This window comes from Papilio polytes, unplaced genomic scaffold (genome assembly GCF_000836215.1).
Source record: "Papilio polytes unplaced genomic scaffold, Ppol_1.0 DF824269.1, whole genome shotgun sequence".
In the NCBI taxonomy this organism is placed as follows: domain Eukaryota; kingdom Metazoa; phylum Arthropoda; class Insecta; order Lepidoptera; family Papilionidae; genus Papilio; species Papilio polytes.
The window spans coordinates 3,888,491-3,915,998 of record NW_013524935.1 but is presented as its reverse complement, the minus strand read 5'-3'; the positions used below and the strand labels follow the sequence as shown (position 1 = coordinate 3,915,998).

Below are 27,508 nucleotides of genomic sequence, written 5' to 3'. Positions count from 1 at the left end.
GGACATCGATGCTGCGGCTACCAATCTTAAAGGTGGCGCCATCTGTTGGATGTTTGTGCTGTATAACAACACAAGCAATAAATGAATATCTACACACTATAGTGTAACGAAGGCCTAATTAATCCCCTTCCTGTTCTCTTACAAGGATGGGAAGGGGACAAGCATTAACGGAGGTAAAACAGCATAGGTAGAGGAAATATCTTTCTATCCAATCCGCTAATAATAACGAAGTAACAGACCGAGCGGAGGCTACTGAGGGAGCCCTCTAGCTTAGTTACTCAAAAACGAGGTTCAGGCTAAGCGCCATCTGCGCTCGGCCACCTCAAATCCGGTGAAGCTGTAAATGCCTCTTCAAGGCAAACAGTGGCCATTCAGTCACAAAGAAACACACGACAAGCCCTAAATGGATTTCTACACACTATGGTGTGTGTCGGAGGCCTAATTTTAATCCCTTTCCTATTCTTTTCTTACAAGGATGGGAAGTGGATTAACAGAGGTATATTAGCATAGGTAGAGAAAATGTCTTTTCTCTGTGCGTTCGTTAAACGTAGGCTACGCATTCAGAATTGCAACTGTATAGTGCGGTTGTTTCGCTATTGAGGCGACTTTAAATGGCGCCTTGCTTGACCCATAGACAATAAAAGCGGCAATGATCTCGTTATAACGCCAAAACTATTACTTTCCGCGAAATTATGTTTTACGCTACATGCATATTTGCACAGTTTTAATATAATGTGGCAAATAAGCAAGCAAGCAGTTATTATTATAACAGTTTATTTTTACTATCTTAATTCGTAATTTATTTAATTAAAATATATTGACAGGTCGTAATCCACTGCACGAGCTGTGTTGGTGCAAGAAGGACAACGCGGCGACAATTTGCGAGATATTCCTAGAATTTATGCCCGACTATCCTATCAACAAAACTGATTTGCAGGTAAATTACACTACTAAATTAAACACACACTTATAATCTAACTTTTTTAGTATAATGACGTATTTTATTTAACAGGGTAATACGCCCTTATTGCTCGCGTATATGAACGGTCAAGCGGCGATGTGCAGAGTGTTAGTACGAGCCGGGGCTTGTCTCGCACAAGAGAACAAAGATGGACTCTCTATTTTCAATTATCAGGTATTTATCTCAAATTTGACTTTTTTACTAATATTATAAATGCAAAAGTTTAGATGGATGGATGTTTGTAAAAATTTGTAGCCTAAACTGTAGAGAATAGTCTACTAGAATAGATAGACTGTTTACTTTTTTTTTAATTACAATCAGACGACGTCGCAGGCGACAGCTAGTAGTAATATAGTACATGGAGAATATGCGTTTTGTTCTAAATATTATAATAGCAAGTTTTTTTTCAAAAATGTATTTTTTATATAATTTTTTTATTGTAATACAGGTAGCAACGAAGCAATTGTTACATAGGTTGTTAGACGCGCTGCCGTCGGAGGCGCCCTGGGCCGAGAGCGACCTCTGTCAGGAATGCGGAACTAAGTTCACTCTCACTATGAGAAAACATCATTGGTAAGAACAAAAAAATCGCATACTGGGCGCTTAATTTCATTCTTTCACCGTATTTCATATTCGAACATGGAAAGAATGGGAAGGGACACACAAGTAAGGGAAGTATGCTTCGGGTCCCCTATGGATTTTAAAAGTTAAATTAAAATTTGCCTTGTCTATGGGCAGACGCCTTGTTACTTTTGCGAATTATAGTGGACGCCGGGTCGTTTTCTACTCTATAGATACTAAAAAAATAATGTTTACTAGTACGCTAAAGAAAAAAAAAATTTAAAAGTCCAAAAATTCTATGTTTTGTTGGAATTCCTCCATATAGATAATGAAATAGCAACCCTAAAAAAAGTAATGCATCCCTTGCACTGTAATTTCACAATTGTTATAATGTGTTTTAATTATCTTTGATATTTAAATACTTCTTCCAGTCGACATTGCGGTCGTATGCTGTGCAATAAATGTTCCAACCAAGACGTGCCCATATTGAAATTCGGTTTGAACAAGAGTCAGCGAGTCTGTGAAATATGTTTCAATGTGCTGCAAGTGGGAGCCAGTTAGTGCAGCCATATCTTGCGCGGTACACACTAGGCCAGTACAGTTAGACAGTCGCGCAGGCTTGGCATCGATTGTATAGATTCACTGGCGTCAATTAGTGTTTACAATATGCCAGTCCATTTCAGTACTCCAGCGCTACTGTCCAACTGTATTGGCCAAGTGTGAACCAGGCATAACTGTAGAACACTGCACTATTGTATATTGCTATCTGTTTCACTCCCTCAGATAAGATAGAGAAAGCAATATAAGTATATCTGCAGTTGAATTCTACGGTTAGTGTTATGCGATTTTGTACCAGGATCATTTAGTTGTGACACACATCGATGAAAAAAATATTCGTGAAGGAAAACTGTTTCAAAGGAAGAATTATCTATTTATGATTGTAAAGTAAGATGGTCATTGAATTTTATACTTTCTGTGAAATTTTATTTTGGGAAAGTAATAATATAGACTAATGTGAATATGCTTTTTTAGCACTGGTTTGAAATGTAAGCATCTTCGAATAAAAGTAAAAAAAAAATAAAAAAAGGCTCTTTATTGATCCAAAATAGTTTTGTACAGTTAGTGGGACGTTGTCTCCTGAGCTAGTAATATCTGTGCTTCAGGAGGCAGCGGCTTCTTTTAACGATTGTCTTGCTCAAAGTGACTTTGTTCTTTGTTTTTAATGCTTTTTTATTAGGAGGAATGTATGCTGTCTTGCCTTATTTAATCGTAAATACGAACTATTCCACAATAATTGGTGTGTGTGACAACAAAAGGCTTTTTTATATTGTTTAAAATATTTTAGATTGTAATAATTGACTTTTCTGTCATAATGTAATGTATCTCTGACTTCTTATAAGTGATGTTTTATTATAGTCTTGTTTAATATTGCTTATCACAAATGGCAAAATTCTGAAAAGAATCTTGTACTTTAAAATTTTTAGACATAAAAATTCTAATTGAATTTAAAGTTTAAAGGTGGTCTTATCGATTAATTGGGTTATGCCCGCTAAGTTCTTGAAAACCTATATTTATGGATATTGTTTAAAATGCCAAAGTAAACAATGTGCTTTTTGTTTTACTAAAAGTAGGTTTAAGTGTTTACAATGTTCTATGGAGAAATTATTATTGTTTGAAGCAAGGCTTTTAGAATTTTAAAAGTATTTATTAGTCATAATGTTGATTTTTTTCTTCCCATTACCCCAGTGTTGCTAGGATTAAAGATTACCCAATTTTAGTAATGGTTAAGTTAAAAAAATGTATGAAGTATATTATTATAAAACAATGTAATTTCTGTTTATTCTTTGCATTTTATTAAAATTAGAAATGTATTTCAATTGATGGAATTTTAACTTGTGGTCTTAAAAAATGTGATTCAACATTCCGACTGTTTTGTATTATTTTTAACGAAATTTTGTATTTGCTGCAATAAAAGATACTTGTGTACTTGTCTATTGTCATGCCTTAGTCTATTAAATAAAAAAAAATCATAACTCAGATTAAATTAATTTATTTACAGAAAATTGCTACATTTAAATTGATCTAACAATCATAAAAAAAACCAGGAAACTACTGGCAACAAGAAGGTGTTAAACAATAAATATGTTTGTGGGCAACACTTTTGTACTTTAAAATTACTTTAGCCTTTTAAAGAGGTCTTTGTTGACACATTTATCGAGAACATGGATGTAGTCGATCAGCTCCTCTTCACAAGTTTCCGTTGTCTTTGATCGGGAGTTCACTCGGTCATTACACTCTTGGAACTTTGCCCATAGGTTTTGTGCATCTGGTTTTTGGGAGCAAACATCCTGTAAGATACAATACATTTTAATTATGTAATTCTATTTTATTGCATTAAAAAATGAACACAAATTACAATCTAAATACATTCAATTACAACAGTCTATATACAAATAACTACAAAATATTAAAAGAAAAACCTCAAAATTTCATAAACATGTCTTGCTGGGATCCTACAGGACAAAAATATAATTATATTAAAATAATAAATCAAAAAGCAGAAATCCATTCAAAGTACATTTAACACACAAAATGCTGCATTGCACCATTATTTGTCGTAATAAATATTACAGAAATAAATGGATTTTTGTCATAACATATTCTATTTAGTATTTAATTGATCTTTTATATTTATCATTAATTTTAAAGTAACTGGAGGTAAAGATGCGGGGACAAGGTAAGATTGTCTATGCCCAGATATCCTAACTGGAAATGCTTTGCCAGACATAAACTCGACTACGAAAAAAAAAACAAAAAACCAATTTGAAGATGAAAGATTTGTATGTATTGATGTAACAAAAAACGTTAGGTGTACTCCAAAACTCCCCCTTAAGAACCCTTATCATCGTATAATATGCTATTATAAATATTTTTTTTTAATTCTAAGTAAAGAAAACCTCGAGGAACAGATACTTAATACTAACTGTTACTCGTTACTCGTACTGTAACGCATTAAAAGTTTTGGAGCAAAATTTTACTTAGTATATAAGGTTAGTACTGCTGCCTTCAAATAAATACCTCATTTTGTCACAAATTTGTTTTTACATATAATTCATAGATTGATTAATGTAACATAAAGAATACCCTCAGTTGCTGCTGCGGGTCCACTAATTCTTCCTCTTCTTCTTCCTCTGCTTTAACCACGGGTACCAATTTTTCAGTCATTTTTCCTGAAATTTTAGTATCACAACAATTATATTTAATCAGAGATTCGTTATAGCACTTTTTAGGGTTTGTATCTTATTTACTGTGATAAAAATTAATAAAATTAACCTTAAGCGATGATGCAACCAATCCTTCAAATCGCCAATTTTTCAATATAATAAAATCTATGGCTAGAAAAACACATAGATAATTTCGAAATGTAATGTTGGCGTACTAAGTATTTAATAAGTTCCTTGGTTTATGAAATTCTTTGTTTCATAATTTTATTAAATGGAATGTTAGTATTGTACTCGGATAATTTAGGTAGGTTTGTATCGGTAACTCAAAACAATTGTCTCAGAAAGTGAATACAGTCAAAAGTACATTTGTATAACAACGTGAAAGTACTTTCCGTAAAAATCGGGAACTTACATATTTCTTGCAACACCACAAACACAAATATTTTTGAAAAAACTAAAGTATGGATTATTTAGCGTTTTTAACTAAATGTAACATAAGGTACATACTTAATAACAATCAATTATTTCATTAAATACAAAAAAAAATCAAAATACGCACAAATTAATAGATTGGATGGAATATATATTATCTGCTGGCTGCCTTTAAGAATGACAGTAGGCAGTTCTACCAATCTTTGAAGAACGTCAAAGTTCATGAAGTACCAAAATTATTGTAAAGTAAATGAACTTCATAAAAAACGGTACTTTATAGCAAACACTTTTGTGGAGTCAAATAAAAGTCTTGTTTTTTCGATTTACTTTTCTTTAATTAAAAAAAAAATATTTACATAGCTATTGAGTATTGAACAAAATATAAAATTATTTGAATATACTGAGTATAAAGTTATGCAAGTAAATATTATTGTATCCGTGCTGCTTAGCTTAGTTTTAGTCTGTTTTAGTTCGAGTGGTCGTCACCATGGAGAGTGTTTGCTGTTGGAATATATTTTTTATTACGATATTGTCGTGTTAACTTTGTGATATTTTCTTTTTTTTTAGTATGTACATTGTAATAATAAAGTTTGTTTTGTTATTAGAGACGATGAATTTACGTCATATTATTATCATTCGTTAAAAAGCAGAGAAATTTCATTTTTCTTACAAATTGTTTTATAAATATTTCAGGTTTGTTTTACCCCTAATCCATAAAACCCTCCAATTGGTTATATTACTTTCGGTGTCAAAAATGATTAAATTCATATTTTGAATATGAAGACAAATTTCATTGTAATTTGGTGAGGTTATGTACTAAATAAATTTCACACTTATTTTTTGTTTCAGAATGAATGGAGGAATGGAGCATAGAACTCCAGGTCATAATGCTGTGCTTCACAAAGCACCTAAAAACTATAAATTGCTCATGGATCCGTGCCTTGTTAAAGGAGCAACAAAATTGTACAGATATGATGGTGTGCCTGGAGATGCTAGTTATCCTCCGGTTCAATGCAGAGATCCCAGGTCGCAGCTCTCGAGGATATGGAATAAGATAGAATCAGCAGATTTGCCAGTCCCTAGGTATTTCAGATACAATTCTTACTGTAAAACTATGCCAAACACAAATAAGAAATTCTTGTTTTGCTAAGGGTTTCAGAAGTACATTTAGTGGTAAAAGCTCTTAAAACAACTCATAGAATGAAATAGACATGAAAGTTTTAATTATATTAGTTAAATAGTGGTCCAAAAAAGCTTAAATATGTAACATGTTGTCAAATGTCTAGTTGGTTTACATGCGCCTATTTTATGTAATATAAACACTTTTATGACCTCAATACCTTTCTGTAATTATGTTTGTTCGATAAAATAACTATTTATAAGCGATTCTCAAAGGATTTTTTTCAATTTTGGTTATAATCTTCTTTGTTTTTATTGTATTTTAACAGACAGTGCTACCAACATAACCACAAAATGACATTTAGAAATATGCGGGAAATTGAAATAAAAACATTAATTTCAGGTTTAAGATAGATAAAAATTACGTAGGCGTACCTCCTCAAGTAGAAATAACAATCGGGAATTTAAATGACAACATAGATAAGGCATTTTTGTCAGATATGATGAATAAAGTAGGACCATATGAAGAATTGACAATATTTTACCATCCCATTACTCATAGACATTTAGGTTTTGCAAGAATTGTGTTTCAAGATGTGCAGTATTCTAAAATGTGCATTGAAAAATATAATGGAAAATCGGTCATGGGTCAGGTATGTATGTTTTACAAAATTTTTTACATTTCTTATCAATATAACCTGCTAGTTTTCACCCGCTACTATGTCCGCATGGAATTAAAAAAAACAAAAGTAAGTAGCTTATGTGTTCTATGCTCCAAACTATGCTCTACATCTATGCCAAATTTCATCAAGGTCTGTGGAGCCGTTTAGACAACAAACTAACAAATATCCATCCATCCAAACTTTCGAATTTATAATATTAGTAAGATTTTGTATGTATATATTGCCGGAGATGTGTGACAACTAGGAAATGCTTAAAGATGTTAAACAATTCCGAAGCTGTTTAGGCATTTTGTAAAAAGTTGTTTTAAAGATCACTAAATACAAACTTATCTTGGTCAATGTTCACCTTTTGGAAATGTATAGAATTCCAAAATTGCAATAGGCTATGTATGAAAAGTTTTCTATGAATGAAACACATTGTTGTCATGACACAAGATACTATCAGTTCAACCCCCCTTGTTCATTGGCTAAACCCCCTTGATCATCGACTAAGCTTTATTAGCTGGCGACCCCTATCAATATCCTTTCATCAGGTGCTGGAGGTTTTTCACGACCCATTTGGGAAGAAATGTCAGGAAATGTTTGAGGACAAGACAATGGATAGAAAGGCACAGCCAGTTGCATCATCAACTTTGAAACCTTTACCATTAGTACCAGAAGATGGTCGCTTGTCCAAGACTGAGGTGCTAAGTAAAAGACTTGAAGATACTAAGTTGGTGGATAAGGTATGTGTTTTATATAAAACCTTACTGTACCGTACCGTAGTAGATAATTGTCTTTGTAGTACTTTTTTGTTTATAATTGAATAAGAAAATTTTCTCGGAGACATGTGTGTTTGAAAATTTATTTTCTCGACTCTCGACCACGCACACTCTCGGCCACTCGACCAACCCATATATACACACACAAGCATGGAGTTTAGTTGGAATGTAAATAAATATTAGTAAATTAACAAAGAATCTACTAATAAATTAATTTAAAAAAGTTTACAAATCTATATCGTCGAGCATCGGTGGCTCAGTAGTTTAGGCACTTGACTTGTAATCTACAGGTCGAGGGTTCGAATCCCGCCATGTACCAATGTGATTTTCGATTTTTCGAATTTTCATATGTACACAATTTACCCGACGTTCTTACGGTGAAGGAAAAAATTGTGATGTAACCGGCACATATCGGCGAAGAAATTGAAAGATATGTGTGAAGTCAACCAACCCACAGTGGGCCAGCGTGGTTGACTATGGCCTATTCACCCCTTATTAGGGCAGGCTCCGAGCCCCTTGGTGGGGACATATAGTGAGCTGGTGATGATGATGATGAAATCTATATTACTGTTAATCCCTGTGGATTGAACTGATTCAAAGGAAGTTGTAATGTAAATATAGACAGCTCTTAGTATTCATGTTACATTTATACCAGGAATACTCTCGCTACAAGGAGGAGCATAGTGACAGTAACACACGATGGTCTGATGAAGAGCGGGAATACAGACATAGACATCGCAGTCGCGGTGACCGGGACAGGGACAGAGACAGAGACAGAGAGAGAGACAGGGATAGAGATAGAGATGGTGATAGAGACAGAGACAGAGATAGAGATCGGGATAAGGAACGGTGAGTACCTTGCTACTTGTATGATTAATGATTTTGTTGACAGATAAAAAAAAAAATAAGTGTTTTAGGAGTATATTGGACACTAGTTACTAGTAGTTACTGACTTTGACCACCCGGTATTAAAGAAAAAATTTCAAATGATAAATATAGCCTATATTACTCCGTTATAATGTAGCTTTCTAGTAGTAAGAGTTTTTTTAAACGATTTAGTAATTTTTTAATTTATAACATACAATAAAATTAAATGTTTTACTCTTTACAATATTAGTATTGATGTTGTTACGTGTAAATGTATGTAATGAAGTTATATCTTTGCATTCTATGTAAATTTGTTATTTATTTGTGCAAGCCGACGATGCAAGAGGAAATGTAGAAGGAAAGCAAGGTAATTTTAATAGTAGCTATTGGTATATTTTGCTTGTAAGGTATATTGTTCATATATTTCAAATGTTGCTAACGATCATAAATTATTTGAAAGCATCAAAAAATTCTAATCTCTTATGATTTGTTAAACATTGATTTATGATCACCGCCTCAGATAATTTTGTCTTTCTGTTATGTCTGGTTTACATTGTGCTAGTACAGTATAACAGTTGGGCGGGATTGGCATAGAAAGTATGAGTTCACTGACTGCAATTAGATTTGCATTATGTCAATTGTACGCCATCACTGATTTTCAGCGCTACTTTCCCATTCTGTACTTCCATAATGTAGAGAAGACATAACTAAACTTTTATTTTTAATATATAAACAGGCATAGAGAGCGTCACGCGCGCAGTACGAGTGATAACAACGACACGGCGTACGCGACGTCCAGCCACGGCTCCGGCCACGCCCCCGCGCACACGCCCATGCAGACGCCGAGCCACGCCCCCGCGCACGCACCGCACACCACGCCGCATACCGCACCGCATGCCACACCACACGCAACACCGCACGTCACACCGCACGCCACACCGCACGCCGCACCGCACGCCGCGCCGCACGTCAGCCACCCGGCCGCAATGCCCGCCCTGCCCACTGAAGTGCCTTACACGCCCACTGGACCATTGCCCTATGACCCCTACTACCATCAACAAAGGTACGTCTTAATTCATTAGCATTATTATTTATCACTAGCTGTCGCCCCCGACTCCGTATGAGTTTAATTAAAAAAAAATAGTAAGTGGCCTATGTGTTCTTCCAGACTGTCCTCTATTTCATGCCAAATTTCATCGAGGTGCGTTCAGCAGTTTAGGCTACAATCTCTAACAAACGTCAATCCATCCATGTGCACTTTCGCATTTATGATATATTATTATTAAGATTAAAATTAGTAACATTGTCTTTTGTAAAAAAAATGTGACATCTTTCTTTGAATTTACATAGTAATGTTTTATTGCGTTCAGTATTGCCGGATACTGAACGCTACACTTTGTAAGCAAGTCCAACAATTTACTACAGCACAAAGGCAGTGATTTATAAATGACTAGGCAAAAAACACTGCGCAAGCGCAAGCGTTGATTAATTTAAAATTTTCATGGCATTAGTCACGACTATTGATTAAAGTTGCCCGTTTATCGAGCTTGGTTTTTATACGCTTTACCTTCAATTTTTTTTTATACTGTATTTTTTTTTAATTCTTCAGTTATGCCTACGGTTACGGAGCGAGCCCGGCACCAGGCGCTAGCGGTATGTGGTGGGATTGGAGACATCCCCATCACCCCTCGCATCACCACACACCACATGTGAGTTATCATTCACTACTATCATTACCACCACCAACACGCTAGGAAAGTCATCACAAACATCACCAATCTGTTTTCGGCTTAGGAGTTTGATGAATTTTGAATCACTGCTTGTAAATTACGCTACAACACGCTAATAATTACATTTTTCATTATTAATAATTCCATCAATCATATAATTATTAATAGAAAAAAATGATGACATGAAGTGAAATTAGAAATAAAATACCATCCATTGTAATCAATTAAAAACATTTTATGTATGTTTTCCATTAAACTCTATGCATGTTCTTGCACACTCGTATATTATAATTTCATATGTGATTGTTCTCAAATCACTTATTGCATATAGAATCGAAATAGAAAAGGTTTTTGTGGCTAAATATCAGCAACTTATATCCCATATTATTATCATTACTTACGATGCTAGTTTTTACGATGTCTGACAGCTGTCAAACTGTTAGCTAATCTATGACAGCTGTCAATCCTGTCTATGGTCCGCACCTACATAGTGTTTGGGTATAATTTTGTCTATGGCTGACGTGTGTTGTGACTAAAGTCGGAGAGGCGGTCGGAGTCGTGGGCGACGCCCACTGCCGCCGGCAAGCGCTCCCCCGAACGCAAGCACAAGAAGACTAAGGAAAAGGTCTGCTTTCTTCAAGAATTACGCAAATTGTACCTATTTTAAATTTTTAACAACTAGTAGTCTTACTAATATTATAACTGTGAAAGTTTAGATGGATGGATAGATGTTTGTTAGAGTTTGTAGCCTAAACTGTTGAACTGATCTCGATGAAATTTGGCATAGATATAGAGGATAGTCTGAAAGAACATGTAGGCTTACTTTTGTTTTTTCTAATTTGACTCGGACAGTGTCGCGGGCTAGAGCTAGCCATTTTGTGTAATTCTGCTGTTTTACTTTTTAAATCATATAATGGGTACAATTTGGTGTAAATTTATATTGGTGTTGTAGTAGATTCTAGGATTTCATACATTTTAACACTGCATGCTTTATCACTAACTGCATGAAACAAAGGTACTAACATTTACTGTCTTAAAAATCATATATTTTACGTACTATAGATGGCAAATACCTTAGAATCTTCTAATTTTGGTCAAAAAAGTTTGTTATATTCTTTAGAAGCTGTCAATGGAAACGAGAAGTGTAGAAAAAATATAGCATGTGAAGAAAGTAGATCAGAAATGAAGACATTCATACAAGATTTTCTAGTCCGTAGTGATGTTAGCATGTCTTAGCCCTTGTTTCCACTAGTACCTATTTCAAGCATTAATCCTGAATGGTGTGTTTGAAGGAATTGCCAGTGGAGCCAAAGAGTATAGAAAATGTGGAGCCCCCGCCCCCGGGGGTGGGCAGCGAGGGGGCGCCTGAGCCAAAGCCACCCCCACCCGCTGAAGAGCCGAAAAACGTTGATCTGGACACTAGGTGATTTTTTGTTTGTTTTTTTGGGTGTTTTTATGCCAATGTTATTCTGATCTATTTGTGAAATTGTGTTATAATAAATAAAAATGGAAAAACCCCTTTTGCTTAGTTATATTATTGATTAATACAAGACTTTCGATGAACCATTTTCTTCTAACACAGACAACGTAAATCTTATATATTTTTAAATTTGTATTTCATGTCTCTCTAAAAAATATGTTTCAGACATAAAAATGTTTTTTTTTTTAAATCAACTTCAAAAACGAGGTTCTCCATTTGAGTGTTTTTTTTTTATGTTGTTCATCAATTACGTTGAGATTTGTGATCCGTTATGGGTAATTCTTCTTAAGTTTGATTCAGAATAGTTGCCATTTGGTCCCACTTATTGTTCAAATTTCTTAAAGGTACTTCTAGTCGCTAAGTGGAATTAGGGTATATGCCTAGTCATTTAGTGGAATTAGGGTATACGCCTAATCGTTTAGTGGAATTAAGGGATATGCCTAGTCGTTTAGTGGAATTAGGCGATATGCCTAGTCGTTTAGTGGAATTAGGGTAAATGCCTAGTCGTTTAGTGGAATTAGGGTAAATGCCTAGTCGTTTATAGGAATTAGGGTGTATGTCTAGTCGTTTAGTGTTATAGTGGTGTATTGTCAGGATTGCGATGTTGTTGTCCGGAGCGAGCGCGGGCGGCGGGCTGGCTCCTCCCTTCCTCGCGCTCGGCATCTCCTCGGAGGAAGAGGATGACGAGCGTCTGCCAGTCAACATACCCGACCTGGACACGCACCAACCACCCTCGGATGATGAAGGTACATTTTGTAATTGCTACTTTAAAATCCTTAGGTTGTATTAGTTTTCTTTTCTTGGAGACAATTGTTTGTAGAAAAGAGTGAACTTTTTTAATTTATTTTTATTTACAAATGTGTATTTTTATTATAGGATCAGACAGTGAAGATAGAGAGAGTATATTATCATTGAACTCTAAGAAGGATGTGAACCCGGAGCCGCTGTCGACGACGCCCTCGCCCTACCTCACCAGAGACTACTACCTCGAGTGCCTACAGGATACTATTGAAAGGGTCAGAATCATTACTTAAAAATGCACTCAGAGTTGTTATTTAATCCCTTAAAAATATTTAGTTTTAGAAATCAGATAGGGTACCCTCGTTTAGTCATCGGTCCCCTGCGCATAGGGGAAATCAGTAGTTTTTTTAGCAGTCAATCATTGACCTTCGGTCTAGCACTAATGTAGGTCTCATGTAAATATACCGATAGACTTAGACATTAAACGATTCTTTCGTACTCAAGGCCGAAAAGTGAAACGCTATTAAAATATGTAACGATATCATAAATGTTAACATTTCAACTACAAATTCAATTAAAATTTCGACGTCTTTTAAGCGGTGCTTACTTAGCGAAGTGTTTAAGATTCCATTTAGTTTTTGGCTGTCAAAGTAATTAGATTAGTAGTCCCTTAGTTACTTATATTTACTATTTTCAGAGAATCAAAGAAGAAGAACGTAAGAAATTACTAAGCGTGGAGTTAGGAGACAAGTTGGGTTCTGATATATCATCGTCAGAGGATGAATTGCTAACGGGAGAGGAGCGGCGAAGATCTCCCGCGCCCGCTTCCGCTGTCGCCTCTGCCTCCGCTTCCGCTCATGCCTCAGACAAGGACAAAGATAACTTGGATGATGATCAGGTAGGTGTTCAATAATATTTGTATACCGAAGACGCCAACAACGTAAATATTTACATATGCTAAAGGTATATTTAGAAATATCCAATAACATATCTAACTTCTTACTAATAAGATGTGAATGTATGGATGGATAGATGTATCTCCAAAACAGCTTTTATTTGAAATCATGCCTGAAATTTGGACGGTCTGGAAGAACATTTAGTCGTTTTTTTTAAATTGTTCACGGACAGAGTCGCGGGCTACAGTTAGTTTATTATTAACGGCAGTAGTCCAGAATGTCTTAATATGACTTTCTTTTTCATTCGTTTTGTTTAATATTTCTGACTCATTTGTCTGTTTCTCCACCAGATGTCGCTGTCGTCTCTATCATCGACGGAGGCAAAGATCGAGGAGCAGGTGCCGGCGGAGGGGTACTTCTACCCCGCGCCGCACGCGCACGCGCACGCGCACGCGCACGCCGCGCCGCACCCGCATGCGCACGCGCATCCGCACTACTACCAGCACATGTGGCCGCCCACAGGTAATAATAATACCTTTATATTTCACCAGCTGTTCCCGTGCGCCTTCATCTGTGTCAATTTATAAAAACTTTATTTTATTGTTTATTAAGGAAATTTTGAAATGCACAAATGACACCGAAGGCTTGCCATTGTCTAACCGTTAGCGGGGCAATCTTCTGTGTTGCTATTGGCTTGTAATTTTTGTCTCTTTCTCGCATGACGATTTTTTTTAAATTGGCTCACCCCCTAAATGGCTTAAAAGCTTATAGCGTGTCGTACGTATAGGGCCTTTTATTAATGATGAAAAATATGGTGTCATGTTTGACATCCTACATCATTTTAGCCGAAGTGTTTCCACAGGACATTATTTTCCACATTTATTTCGATAGTATAAGTAAGTAAAATTAAACATTGTTTTGTATTCCAGCGTACCCTCCGCCGACGTACGCGGGTGGCGTGGGCGGCGTGGGCGGTGTGGCTGGTGTGGGCGGCGGCGCGGAGCTGCTGCCGTACGGCGGCTACCCCGCGCCCGCGCTGCACTACCCGCACCACGCCTACCCGCAGCCGGCCACACACGCACAAGTAACACACACCCATTTCATACAGATTAAAACATTATTTTACACATATCACTAACCGATAATGTTTTTATATTATTTAATACTAGCTGTTGCTCTCGACTTCTTCCACGTAAAATTAAAAAATAATAAAAAAGTATAGCCTATGTACGTACGTACGTAGCTTTCTAATGCTGGAGAATTTTTGGCATCGTCTCAGTATATTCAGAGTTATTTCAATTTAAAAATAAAAATCTTTCTTCTTTATAATATCAGTATAGATAATATCAGTATATAGTACTAGTACTAATAATTCTACTGACTTCGTCTGTGCGGAATTTTAAAGAAATCCTAATTTTTTGCCTGTGTCCTATGTATATATTTAAATGTTCATTTTTTGTAAAATCAGTAAAATAATCCAACTATTAGTTTAATAATTAATGTCCATATGTAAGGATGGCTATACACGAAAGGTTCACAAGATGAAGCAAAAGATAGAGCATGATGAAGCAGAAGATAGAGCAAAAGAGATAGACGTTTACATATTTCATCCTTATTTCCAGGAGCTAGACAACCCTTACTTCTCAACAATAAACAGGGTAATAGAACGTGTGACGACAGAATTGAAACAAATATTGAAAAAGGATTTCAATAAGAAAATGATTGAAAGCACAGCGTTCAAGAGTTATGAAGTATGGTGGGACGAGCAGAGCCGGAAAGTGCGCGCGCCCAAGACAAGGGAGGATACAGGACAACCGCTACAGGTAAAAGACAAATATTCCTGGTTTCATACAGTTAAAGAATTTAATTTGATACCCACTTAGGATACAAAGTCGCATATCTATTGCCATAAGAGCACCATTTTATTGTAAACTTCAAATAAATGATATTTTACCAAAATTGGTAGGAAATAAATGTTTTCAAATATACTAAATGTAAAAGTAGAATATAGTCTAAACAAGACTATAAATATTTTACCCTGGGAGCGCTTTAATAGGCAATATGCATATGACACCAAATTATACCAAACTTTTTTTAAGTAAAATTTATTACTATAAAAACAGTCCTGCAAAGATTTTTTTAAATATAATGTGATTTAGTGGCAAAATTTAATCATTAAAAAGTGTCTTTTTTCAAATTCCCTCGCTAAGTTCTGAAACGCACACTATTGGTCAAAGCAAGTGGCTTCTCTAATATGGCGTCGCTGTGTTGACAATAAACAGTTTATTTACGTTAGTTTATATAGAAATACACTCTTGGAGTATTTTACTGTAAACACGATATCAAATCCAACTTAAAAATAAAAAATTAATGGATAGAATTATTAATTACCACTTATTTGTACCAAGAATAATAAAAATGAATCGATTTTTGACTTTTTGACCTTTAGAAACTTTGTTGTGTTTTACGTCGAAGTGACATCTGAGCGTAAGTTATGAATGGAATAGACGATTGACGTCAATCGTCTCATGACAACTCCGGTCGCGTTTTAGTCGCTCGAAAATGGTCGTAATTTTATTTTATTATTTTTAGCTCAGTGGTTGAATATTTTCGCGCCAAATTTTTTTTGTGGTTATTTTATAACAAGTAGAATGGTTTAAAAAAAGAAAAAATACATGCATATTCCCTATTACTTTATTACCTCACTTTCAGTACGTAAAGAAATTAGTTCAATATTTTTATGCAATATGGCGGAAGATTTTCCTCGTCAGGGTTCAATGATAATAGAAATTTTATTTGGCTTTGGAATTAACAATGTGAATTCCCTCCAGGATATTTCCAACAAGAAAGAAGAGACTGTAGACTCTATAAAGTCTATAATGGAGTCTAGAGACCTAGGTCTAGAGCTGGGTGGGTACGGCGTCGGCATCGGTCTAGGTCTCCGCGCCACAATACCTAAAATGCCTAGCTTCAGACGTAAAAGAAAAATACCTTCGCCCGTTGTTATGGATGAAGATTCTTCTAAACGTCTTAGTGATCAGGTAAATTAAGTAAATATTGAGGGCCTGTCCCACCACTGGCTGATAGAGGTTCAGATAGCTTACTAATGACGTCACTGTCAGATAAGGTAACTAAATCCGATATTTCCATCACATATTTTACACGATGGATTGTTATAAGACAATTTACAATTTGGTGGGACAGGACCTTAAAGTTTATAACGTACAGTTGGGGAAAATAGTGGTGTTACACCTTAAAAGCTACAATCGTTTGAATATTTTGAAACGACGCGGAACAAAAAACAATAAAATCTTATAAATGTGTCTGTACGGAAAATGTCGGTTAGCGATACACTGATATTTTTTATTATTAGTTTTAAGAGGCGGAGTTTGTTTCGTTGATATGAACAAGGCAACTTTTGGTGAAGTGGAAGTACTTACGGTCGAATACTGAAATTATATGTTTTTCAGGAAGAAATGGTGCAGAATTCTGACGAGGAGAAGGAAGTGCCGACCAGCCCGAGAAGTAGGACTACCGGTTCCTATCTCTCCAGCAGTAGGAGACGGCAGTCCAGTAGCTCTTCCAGGTTTGTTTACAATTTTATTGTACTAGATTTCGTCCGCAACTATGTTCGCGCGAAATAAAAAAAAAAACAAAAGTAGCCAATGTGATCTCACACTTTTCTTTACATCTATGCCACAAATAGAAATCGGTTTAGTCCTATAAGCGATAAACTAACAAACATCCATTTAAACTTTCGTATTTATATTTATTTATTTTAATTCTATCTTTAGGATTACCAACAAAATATGTTAATTTACATATATTTGTTAAATATTAGTTAAAAATTAACATGAACATATTTCAATTTCCTTACATCGGAGATGTTACAATCATATTTTAGTAACAATCCAAGTAACATAAACCAAATCTAAATTAAAAAAAAATAACTAAAGATATTTAGGCGATTTTGGTGAAAAAATTTCTAAGGAATGATGTCTAGTAAAATAGACCCTCTGTTTCCCTGCTATAAAGACGTGTTTCCATTGGGCAGGTCGTCTTCGTCGTCGTCATCGCGGTCGTCGTCCTCAGACTCAGTGTCGGCGGGCAAGAGCGCTGCGCCCCGAATATACTCCGACTCTGATGATGATTCCGAACTCGATGAGTCTCAGGTAATACAGGATATAATAATTCTTTGACAGACGAAACCAAACTATCGCACAACTGTTTAGTCTCGCTTTGATTCCTATGAGCTTATATGGAGGTCCGCAAAATACTCGATTTTTAGGATTACTCCCAACCGTCACCCCGCTCAGTCCCCACGTGAGATTTAAAAGTTTCATCCATCCCACCTATTAGGCCCATTATCACCGATAAGGTGACAGATGGAGCCGTTATGAAATAAAATGAGTTCCAACCGTACCCTCGTCGCAAAAGGTGGGACGGGTAAAACTATTTGTCCTCTTATGTCCCCACGTGGTGACAGAGCGGGGTGACGGATGTGAATAATCCGATTTTGATTTGATTTAACAGTTGAATTGGCTGCAAAGTCGACAGTCACACAACAGCTGTGCGTTAATTTAGTCAAAGGTGTGCGCCCTCAATAAAAGTCATTGCTATAATTGTTTTTTTAATTCCAGTTTAAGGTTGTGTCTAATAATAAGGAGAGGCTCAGAAGGGTGTACTCATCGTCGTCGGACAGCGAAGAAGAACAGAGTAGAAGAGGTAAGTTTTGATGTATGATTATTTGTTATAAAAAAAGTAATTTCTATAACTCAAGATTCTGAGAAGAAAAACAGTGATTGAACAGATTTTTTTTAATTATTTTTCTAGTCGAAAACTATTTTCTTAACGAATATGGGATGGCATGGAGTCTTACTATAAATGATTTAGTACCTATACTTGCTTTTGCCCCCAACTCCGTCTGCGCGGGATCACAAAAAACTTAACCTATGTGTTCAAAATCTGTTCTACATCAATGCCAAATTTTTTGAACAGTCCATTAAAAATTAATGATTTTCAGAAAAAACTCCAATACCGCCCGTGGAGATGGACGAGGCAGGGGAGGAGATACAGCCGAGTGGTGCGCGACTCGGCTCTCCCATACTCTCCCCGGAGGAGGAACCAAGAGACCTGCTCCTGGATCGGGTCTACTCCGACTCGGAGGAGGAGAGAGAATACCAGGTAAATGGCATATATTGTTTGGAGGTTAATAATGGTTTTATTAACTTAGAATGTTGGTTTACCTAAAGCAGGGATAATGAACCTTTACCATACCAAAAATCTTTTTTAAACATACAATAATGTATAATTAATTAAATTTAGTCATAACATAATGGTCTACTTCTGGTCTAGGGAGTCAATTATGAGTACATTTACCTTATAGAAGTTGCCAGAAAGAGGAAAAAGTAAAGTTTGTTACAGCTTCTACAGGAATTTTTTCTTACCTTGTGTTGCTATTAAGTAAATAAATGTGTTTTTTATAGGAAAGAAGAAGAAGGAATACAGAATACATGGAGCAGATCGAAAGGGAGTTCCTAGAAGAGCAGAGAAGAAAGCTGGAAGGCGACACAAGGCCACAGCCAGACAAACCGCCTGATGACGGGTATGTATTGAAAATCTTTTTAATTTTCAACATAAATTAGTAATTTATCTTTATAAGTCTCTAACATCGTTATTTAAACAAAAAACTAAATTGAACGAGAATCTTATAAACTCTTCCATTTGAAATTAGGTTTAAAATGTCTTTTTTATATTCACAGTAAATTAGACAGTAAGGCAGAAGAAAGAAGTCCAATCAAGAATCATTTGAAATCACCAGAGAAGAGTAAAAAGGCAGACGTGGAAGAGGGAGAGATCACATCAGACGAGGAGCCTCTCGAAGTTCGGCGGAAGAAGGACAAGAAACAGAAGAAGAAAGAAGATAAAAGAAAAAGAGTGGTATCCGTTAGTGATGAACATAGTTACACGGAATCTGCCATCGGTCTTAATGGTGTTAAAGATGTAAGTACAAACTTTGATCCTATTTTCATTGTAAAATGTACAATATCTTGATATTGTAAAGATCGAATTCACATTATTTAAGGCCTGTTATGTCCATTTTTCATTCTTTTATTGATAAATTCTTCCTAATTCTAAAGCAAAACAATGAATTTATTTAAACTAAAACATAGCTGAAAAAGTTTTTTTACTGGGGACTCCCTAAGTGTTTATTTATTCCTAAATCAAAAGGATTGGGGTTGAGCACCTCCATTAAGTTTTTACGGTGCTATTTTATTGCGTTATTTATTAAAAATCTACTTTTTAACCGCGATTTGCTTCGCGAGGAATTAAAAATAAATGTATGTACTATATCAGTACAAAATTTCATCAAGATCCGATGACCTTTTCTGGTGTAATATAGTAATAAACATCCATTCAAACTTTGGCATTAACAATGTCAATAATTTGCAGACGAGCTGCGCGCTGTCGGAGACGTCATCACCGCAGTCGCAAGCGTCACAAGCGTCGCAGGCGTCGCAAGTGGCGCTCGACCACTCGTACTGCCGCCCGCCGCCCGACGCGCCGCACTCGCCCACCACGCCCACGCCCACCACACCCACCACGCCCACCTCGCCCACCACGCTCTCCAACCATCTGCACCACGACCACGGTCAGTACACACAACCGACACCATCACCACCTCACTACATCCCCACTGATGAGCTCGCTGCCTACCCCATCTTAGGTGAATAGGCCTTAGTCAAAGAAATTCAAAAATATATAAAGAAAGCGTAGTTGACACTTCACTTGACACATTTTTAACATGATCCCCAAAACCACATGTCAATGTAAATTAATTGTATTTAAATTAATAGCCAATATGTGTCCCTAAATCTTATTTACATGTTTATATTTTATTTTTTGACAGTGTAACAAAAGGTGGAGTTTATTATAATTTTAGTAGAATGTTTATAACATGTCTATACAAGGACATAAAGTGGCGTACTAAACTTGACAACTAACGTAGTACCTTTCAAAGAAGCAAACAGTGAAAACATGTGGTTCACCATCTCTAGTCTATGTAGTACTGATATATCTTTGGCCATAGTCAACCACGCTGGGCCTGGGCCGCTCTGGGCCTTGGGCCTGGGTTGGTTGACTTCACACATGTCTTTAAAAATTGTAAATCACATTGGTACGGCTGAATTTGAACCCAAGACCTGTCGATTACAAGTCAAGTGCCTCTGACCACCGACGCTCTCACCCACAACACAAGCAGTTAAATCAATCGGGCCATTCCCACATAATGTGCGGTTACAAAATAATCCTATAATCTGTAACACATAATGCCATTAGCGAATTAAGAAACTAGATTGGTTAATTTTTGGTATATGTTCAGGATACACTTGGATGGCGGAACCGAAGAGCGAGTCCCAACCAGAAGAGACCAAACCTAAGAAAGAGAAGAGGCCGTATAAACGTAAACATGAGACCAAGAAGTTGGCGGAGATACAAAATAAGTTAGTATATATCTTCAATTTTTATAAAACTCACTTTGAGTTGGTACTTTTTGATTACCAAATAACTTCGAATGTGCAATATATCTACTTTCGCCCGCGACACCGTCCGCTAAGAATTGAAAAAAACAAAATAAAAGTGAGTAGCCTATGTGTTCCTCCAGACTATCTTGTACGTTTATCCGAAATCTATTCGGCCATTTAGGCTATAAACTCAAACTATATCCATCCATCTAAACTTGCGCATTTATAATATTAGTAAGATTTAATAGGCATGTTTTAAGAAAAACTACATAGTAGTGGTCTGTGACTTTTAATATTAATATTCAAAGTATCACAAAAACACGATAACATTACAAAATCAATTTCATCCCAATCATTAACCTAGTACTCAAGTATTATATTATACTGCAATATGGTAAATGTATAAATTAATTTCTTAATTAAATACGAATATAGGTAGAGAAGGCCCTGCTGAAATCAGGAGACAGATCCTCAAAGACTTTTTTTAATTTCCAGATTACACGAGACATTGGAAAGCGGTGCGTCAAGCCCTGAAGCGGTGTCCCGCGGCGTGACGTTCCCCGCGCGCGACATGATGGCGGAGATGCAAGTGATGTACGAGTTCCTGACGCGCGGCGTGGACCGCGAGGACGTACGTCTGCTGCGGCGCGCGTACGAGGCGCTACTGGCGCAGGACGCGCACGGCTACTGGCTCAACGACACGCACTGGGTCGACCACCCCCCCACAGACGTCGTGTACGCGCCGCCGCCGCGCAAGAAGTACAAACGACATCCTAATATGTACGAGGATCTGCAGGTAACGTACGCTATTGTAAACGGAATAAAAGGATTCATGTTTCCTTTATATTAACAGAACTTTTTAGTACAAACTATTTAAAAATTTAGTCAGATGTTACAACTAAAATATTTGTTACATTGTTGTTTAGTACGTAATTGTAGAAAAACCCAATTATGAATAGTTTATTATGTTTGTTTTGTCCGCAAAAACATTTTTAGAAAAATTTCAATTAGTCTGCCACTCCTTTACACATCAGTCATCTTGAAATCAATCCACTCGCTTTGAAGATTAGACAGTATTACATCGAACAGACTTCGGACAGATAAGTAATTACTATAAAATTTCACCTGCGACTCTATCCATATGAAATTAAAAAAAAAGTAAGTAGCCTATGTGTTCTTCCAATTTATCTACATCTATGGCCAATTTCTTCAATATCTGTAACATTAATTAATATAAGTATAATCTGTGTTGCTGTGTCAGGGGCACTCGAGCGGCGCGGCGCGCACGGAGGGCTACTACAAGATGGAGGCGCGACTGAAGGCCAAGTACAAGTACCACCACGGGCGCGGCGCCGCCGGCGACGACAAGCGCCCCAACAAGATGCAGCTCTCCAGGGAGGCGCGCTCCAACCAGCGCCGTCTGCTCACCGCCTTCGGTACACCGCCAGCACTCATACAGTAGAACCTCGATAACTCAAACCTCGCTCTACATACCTCAAATAATATGTTCCATTCCAATCAAAGCCCAAAACCTCTACAACTTTAAATACGCAACATTTTTAACTTAGAAAAGCAATCGCTATATTGGCCCTCATTAACTTAAAGAAATGTTTCCACAATGATGAGTCATTTTAAACGAGTGCAAAACAAAAGGTTTCGATATATATTGCTTGCACGATTATTTATAGAGAAATGTTACAACATAAAAGATAATGTATTCATAAGTTTCACTTTAAACCGCGTTTATTTGTGGGGCTGTAATATTTTATTGGTAACTAGCTTTCGCCCGCGACTACATACGCGTGGAATTAAAAAAAACAAATGAGTAGCCTATGTGTTCTTTCAGACTTCTCTACATCTGTACCAAATTTCATCGAAACCCGTTACGTTTAGGCTAACTCTAACAAACATCCATCCATTTATCCATCCATCTAAACCTTCGCATTTATAATATTAGTATGAAGTGTAATAGTAAATTATAGGTTGTAATGTTAAAAATTATAATTCTTAACGAAAGCAACCACGCCAAAACATGAGGGTAGATAAAAACAACGAAATGTCAGAAAAACTCATTATGTTTTTTACTTAGGTACGGATACTGACTCGGATCTGCTCAAGTTCAATCAGCTAAAGTTCAGGAAGAAGCAGCTGAAGTTCGCCAAGTCCGGGATACACGACTGGGGCTTGTTCGCTCAGGTTATATACTCTGCTTACTTCACTTATTTAACTCTTTACATTTTGTATAGTAAATCGTACATATAACTGTATTAAAAAAAACAAACACTATTTTCATAGCCCAAAGAAGCTATATACAATATTTAAAAATAAAAAAATAACAAGTTATACTACAAGAGTTACATGATGTGGCCTATTTGTCTTCTAAAATAAAAAGTGATTTTATGTAGTAATCTATTATACTCAATATTATAAAGAGGATAGATTTGTATTTTTAGATTACTGTATGTATTGAAATAACTTGAAAACTACTGGGTCTATTTCAGAAATTAGTTCACCAATAAAAACCTATGTTAATAAATTGCCTATAAGTAAGATATATTACGCGGACAAAGTCGCGAGTAACAGCTAGTTATGAATTAGTATTTGTGCGCAGGAGCCGATAGCGGCGGACGAGATGGTGATAGAGTACGTGGGGCAGATGATCCGGCCGATAGTGGCGGACGTGCGCGAGGCGCAGTACGAGGCCACCGGCATCGGCAGCTCCTACCTCTTCCGCATCGACCTCGACACCATCATCGACGCCACCAAGTGCGGCAACCTCGCGCGCTTCATCAACCACAGCTGCAACGTGAGGCCGTCCTGCATGCATGCATACACACTTTTAGACAATTAATATAATTGTACTTAGCAATATTAATTATAACACTCCACTCGAGACTCGCCAGAAATGCGCGCCAATATATCCATCCTTCTAATGACATTGACAGCTGTCAGCTAGGGACGTGACGTTTATGCCAATATTCTATAGTTTGTCTAAATAATTTAGATTAGTTTGATAAATGACGCATATGAAGTGTCGAACTTTACTCACTAATTGTTATGGTCATTATTAATTTGAGAAAACAGTGTTTTTTTTTCATTAGTTGTAACTATAAATCTATCGATTTCAACTTCTATAAGAATAAAAATGGAAAATCGCTAAGATTCATGACTGATTTTACACAACCCATCCCTACTAAATTTGAAGTGAATTGTCAAACTAATCTAAATTATTTAGACACACTATAGTGTTGCGCCAAGTCTACAGCACGGTACTTATTTTATTCTTAACAATACGTACGGATATACTGTTAAGAAGAAAATTGATACCACGCTGGAGAACGGCGCAACACTAAATGATCGGCATACATGTCTTGTCACTATGACAGCTGTCAATGTCATTCAGGAATAATTAAAATAGCGCGCCATTCCGGCGAGAGTTAGTGGCAGTGTTGAAGTTAATTACACTCTTACAATTATATTAATGCATACGTATAGTAGAATTCAATAGAAATGAGATATTAACAAACTTATCTAAACAATTTTACCTTTAGGAGGCTGATTACGCAGACTTGATTCTATTATGATGATGAACTGATGAGTTTACGCCCAAAAATGGTCGTAATACTTCCATAGACAATGAATTCCATAGGCAGTAAACTGTACGCATTTTATTTCTCATTTCCATTGAATTTGTCTATACACTCTGACGTATACATGTGCAAGTCTACGCACGCGTACTCACTGGCACACAAACACACACTTTTCTACAGACATTTTTGTTAAACCATCGATGTACAGATTCAGGCATTTTCTTTTTTAATTCTTCCACGTAAAAATCATCATCATTATCATCCTCCTTATCCTACTCCCGTAGGGTCGGCACAACGGGTTTTTGTACTTCAAATAACTAGCATACGTCATCTGTCATCACTCCCTTTTTGATCATGTCACCTTTCACGCAATCCATATGTCTCTTTCTAGTTCTACCTCTACCGGTGTACCCTTCCACACTCATAATTAACGTTCTCCTTGTTACATAAAAATATTCGATACAACGCAATATATCGTCGATTAAAGCATGAAAAAATATCTTTCATCCATTTAAGGTTTTTTTTTTTTCAGCCAAATTGCTACGCAAAGATAATAACCATAGAGTCTCAGAAGAAGATAGTGATATACTCGAAGCAGCCGATAGGAGTGGACGAGGAGATCACGTACGACTACAAGTTCCCTCTAGAAGATGAGAAGATACCCTGTCTGTGTGGTGCGCCGCAGTGCAGGGGATTCCTCAACTAAGACACGTCCCCTCCCCTTCCCCCGCAGCGCTCCGTGCCGCGACGAGACGGTGCACAAAGAAATCGTTTAAGTCAGTGCTTCTCAGATTTTAATTTCGGACATTGTGAATATATTTGGTTGTGTCAGAGTTGAAAATTGAGATTTTAGTTATTATTTTTAATTTGAAATTCGTTACGCTTTTTAGATAGTAGAGTTATTAATTTATTGGATTGTAAGGTCAAAAAAACAAATCGAATTTGTACACTTTAAGTGAAGTTTTAAAGAAATTATAACAATTCGTTGAAATTTAAAAAAAAACATTGTGTTTTTCCGAAGTTTCTTGAGAAACATTGACTTAGTATGATAATTATTGTCACCATTTCGTTGTTCGTCGAATATAGTATATTAAAAGCACAATGTAAATAACCAAGTATGTTATAAAATCGTCAAAGGTGGTGGAAAGACAGTAACTATGTCCAAAGGTCGCTTTGAATCCGAATTAGTATAAGAAAGTCACTGGATGGCTAAAAATTTATGTAATATAATATTTTGTTGATGGAAAAATGGAAACTACATACATTTTGCACACTACATTGTTAAAAATTCAGGTTTATAAATATTTTACCTACTCGCCACGAATCTTTTTGTCTGAAGGTTAGCAATAACGCTGTCTCTTTCGCACTTACTGGCACGCGTATACATCGGTCTCACTCATATCGTAAATTATTTTTCTGTGCGAAGTTAGCGGTAATCACGACATATGTTTGTCTCTTTCGCACTTATTAGTATACGTAAGCATCGGTCTCGCTCATTCAGTAACATGTATTTTATGAAAGTAGCTGTTGCTCGCGACTTAGTACCTGGGACATCAAAAACAAAGTAGCCTGTTACTGATGCTTTTTCAACGGTGATAGAATTTTTAAATTCGATCCAGTAGTTTTTGATTTATTTCAATACAAACAGAAATACAAATTTTTCCTCTTTATAATATTAGTATAGATATAAATTGTCATAAAAGGTCTATCGTGGTTGATTCTGTCAGAAAATATGTAAAACCTACATTGATATAGAAAATAGTATAAAAAGAGGGCGCTAGTGAGCAATTAAATTTAGTTTTTCTTTTACCAGCTGGTTCAGATATTTCATACGGATTCATGACGAGTATTACATAGATAAAAAAATATGAAACCGCATAGAAATATTTTTGTGATATTAACTTTGAATTACAGCGACGTATGACCAAAATGTATTAAAACAGGTGTATTAATATGGCGGAAAATATTCAAGGAACGGACTATCGACTTTTATTGTACAATTTCTCCGCGACATTGTTCGATATAGTGAAATTCTGCGTTTATATAATGTAATCTCAAAAGAGGCAAGGTTGTATATAATTAAAATTTTGCGGTATTCGTTTGGCAGTGATCGATTAGCAATATTTAAATAATTTTTTATAAACTTTGCATATTTGTATTATAAAAAGTAAAGATTAACTGCCGCAGTCAGCTAATGGCCTCTTAATGACTGAGTGCTGTAGACGGCCTGTCTAAAATCTAGACTTTGACATGTTCTTCCTATAAAGTGATTAGTGTTGAATGTATTTAATTTTTTATGTATTTAAAATTAATTTGTCTGTCCGTATGTACGGAATGTGTTAGTGTAATAAAATCCCAGTGTTATTTGACAAAATCAGTTCTTAGTAATTGTATACTTGACTGAAACTAAGTTAATTCACTAGGCATAGTGACTGTGTTTCCATTGTGGTGAAACTTGTATAAAAATATATTTCCTTTATAAAGCTGTTTTAATACAAGTTTTATGACAGTTGAAATGTGTGAGGTGTCGAGGTTGATATTGTCATCTCATTTTTTCTAAGGTAAGAAAGAGATGGCGATATAATATAATATAACTCGCTGTATAATTTCTTGTACATTATCTCTTTGTGAATATTAAAAATATAGTTCTGCTTGTCAGATTTAGTACATGTTGTAAGTACATGGCATTGTTTGATATCGGAGTGTCCTGTCTGCAACTTCGGTGGTCTGTCTGTTGTGAGGTCTCTGTGAGAGATGCTCTGTGATGGACAGATACTCTGATCACCTAATTAAATGTAAAATGTAATAAGATTGTAAATAAACGATTCCAAGAATACTTTTTTGTTTCTTTTTTAAACCCTACAAAATATATTACGACACTACCGATGTTGAGAACTTTCTAATTTTATTTCTTACTTTTATTATAAATGCAAAAGTTTA

At 36.0% G+C, this 27,508-nt stretch overlaps 3 protein-coding genes across 4 annotated transcripts in view; 2 read left to right on the top strand and 1 right to left on the bottom strand.

Moving 5' to 3' along the window:
* Positions 1–3,514, top strand: part of LOC106105966 (serine/threonine-protein phosphatase 6 regulatory ankyrin repeat subunit A) — a 48,318-nt gene extending 44,804 nt beyond the window's left edge. The window contains exons 17-21 of the mRNA XM_013286484.1: positions 2–32; positions 825–937; positions 1,013–1,135; positions 1,410–1,534; positions 1,954–3,514. Coding sequence (XP_013141938.1) covers positions 2–32; positions 825–937; positions 1,013–1,135; positions 1,410–1,534; positions 1,954–2,083 — 522 coding nt within the window. The 3' untranslated portion in view covers positions 2,084–3,514. The remainder of the gene's footprint in view (position 1; positions 33–824; positions 938–1,012; positions 1,136–1,409; positions 1,535–1,953) is intronic.
* Positions 3,515–3,556: 42 nt separating this feature from the next.
* On the bottom strand, positions 3,557–4,964 carry LOC106107553 (cytochrome b-c1 complex subunit 6, mitochondrial-like). The gene is made up of 3 exons (XM_013288433.1): positions 4,856–4,964; positions 4,667–4,752; positions 3,557–3,870 (listed from the first exon to the last, which is right to left on the bottom strand). The coding sequence occupies exons 2-3, from the start codon at positions 4,745–4,747 to the stop codon at positions 3,697–3,699; spliced, it is 255 nt and encodes an 84-aa protein (XP_013143887.1). The 5' UTR covers positions 4,748–4,752; positions 4,856–4,964; the 3' UTR covers positions 3,557–3,696.
* Positions 4,965–5,486: 522 nt separating this feature from the next.
* LOC106108246 (histone-lysine N-methyltransferase SETD1-like) lies at positions 5,487–27,404 on the top strand. Of its 2 annotated transcripts, XM_013289352.1 has the most exons (29): positions 5,487–5,871; positions 6,028–6,261; positions 6,701–6,950; positions 7,514–7,705; positions 8,397–8,590; positions 9,345–9,671; positions 10,218–10,317; positions 10,877–10,963; positions 11,631–11,761; positions 12,413–12,564; positions 12,695–12,834; positions 13,257–13,457; positions 13,806–13,977; positions 14,385–14,539; positions 15,078–15,278; positions 16,287–16,496; positions 16,926–17,041; positions 17,510–17,627; positions 18,096–18,180; positions 18,479–18,639; positions 18,942–19,060; positions 19,218–19,458; positions 19,909–20,107; positions 20,837–20,957; positions 21,474–21,774; positions 22,240–22,414; positions 23,068–23,174; positions 23,590–23,784; positions 25,101–27,404. In XM_013289352.1, exons 2-29 carry the CDS (start codon positions 6,029–6,031, stop codon positions 25,272–25,274), a joined length of 4,857 nt encoding a protein of 1,618 aa, XP_013144806.1. In that variant the 5' UTR covers positions 5,487–5,871; position 6,028; the 3' UTR covers positions 25,275–27,404. The 2 variants fall into 2 exon arrangements, with proteins under 2 accessions (XP_013144806.1, XP_013144812.1); XM_013289358.1 differs by lacking the exon at positions 10,877–10,963 and having other exon boundaries at positions 5,488–5,871.
* The last annotated feature ends 104 nt before the right edge of the window (positions 27,405–27,508 follow it).

Excerpts from the sequence above, each read along its gene's own strand:
- LOC106108246 (XM_013289352.1), top strand. The coding sequence starts at position 6,029 with ATGAATGGAGGAATGGAGCATAGAACTCCAGGTCATAATGCTGTGCTT. Across the intron at positions 9,672-10,217 it reads CCCTACTACCATCAACAAAG|TTATGCCTACGGTTACGGAG; the intron begins GTACGTCTTAAT and ends TTAATTCTTCAG. Across the intron at positions 12,565-12,694 it reads ACCACCCTCGGATGATGAAG|GATCAGACAGTGAAGATAGA; the intron begins GTACATTTTGTA and ends TTTTTATTATAG.
- LOC106107553 (XM_013288433.1), bottom strand. The coding sequence starts at position 4,747 with ATGACTGAAAAATTGGTACCCGTGGTTAAAGCAGAGGAAGAAGAAGAG. Across the intron at positions 3,871-4,666 it reads ACCCGCAGCAGCAACTGAGG|GATGTTTGCTCCCAAAAACC; the intron begins GTATTCTTTATG and ends TGTATCTTACAG.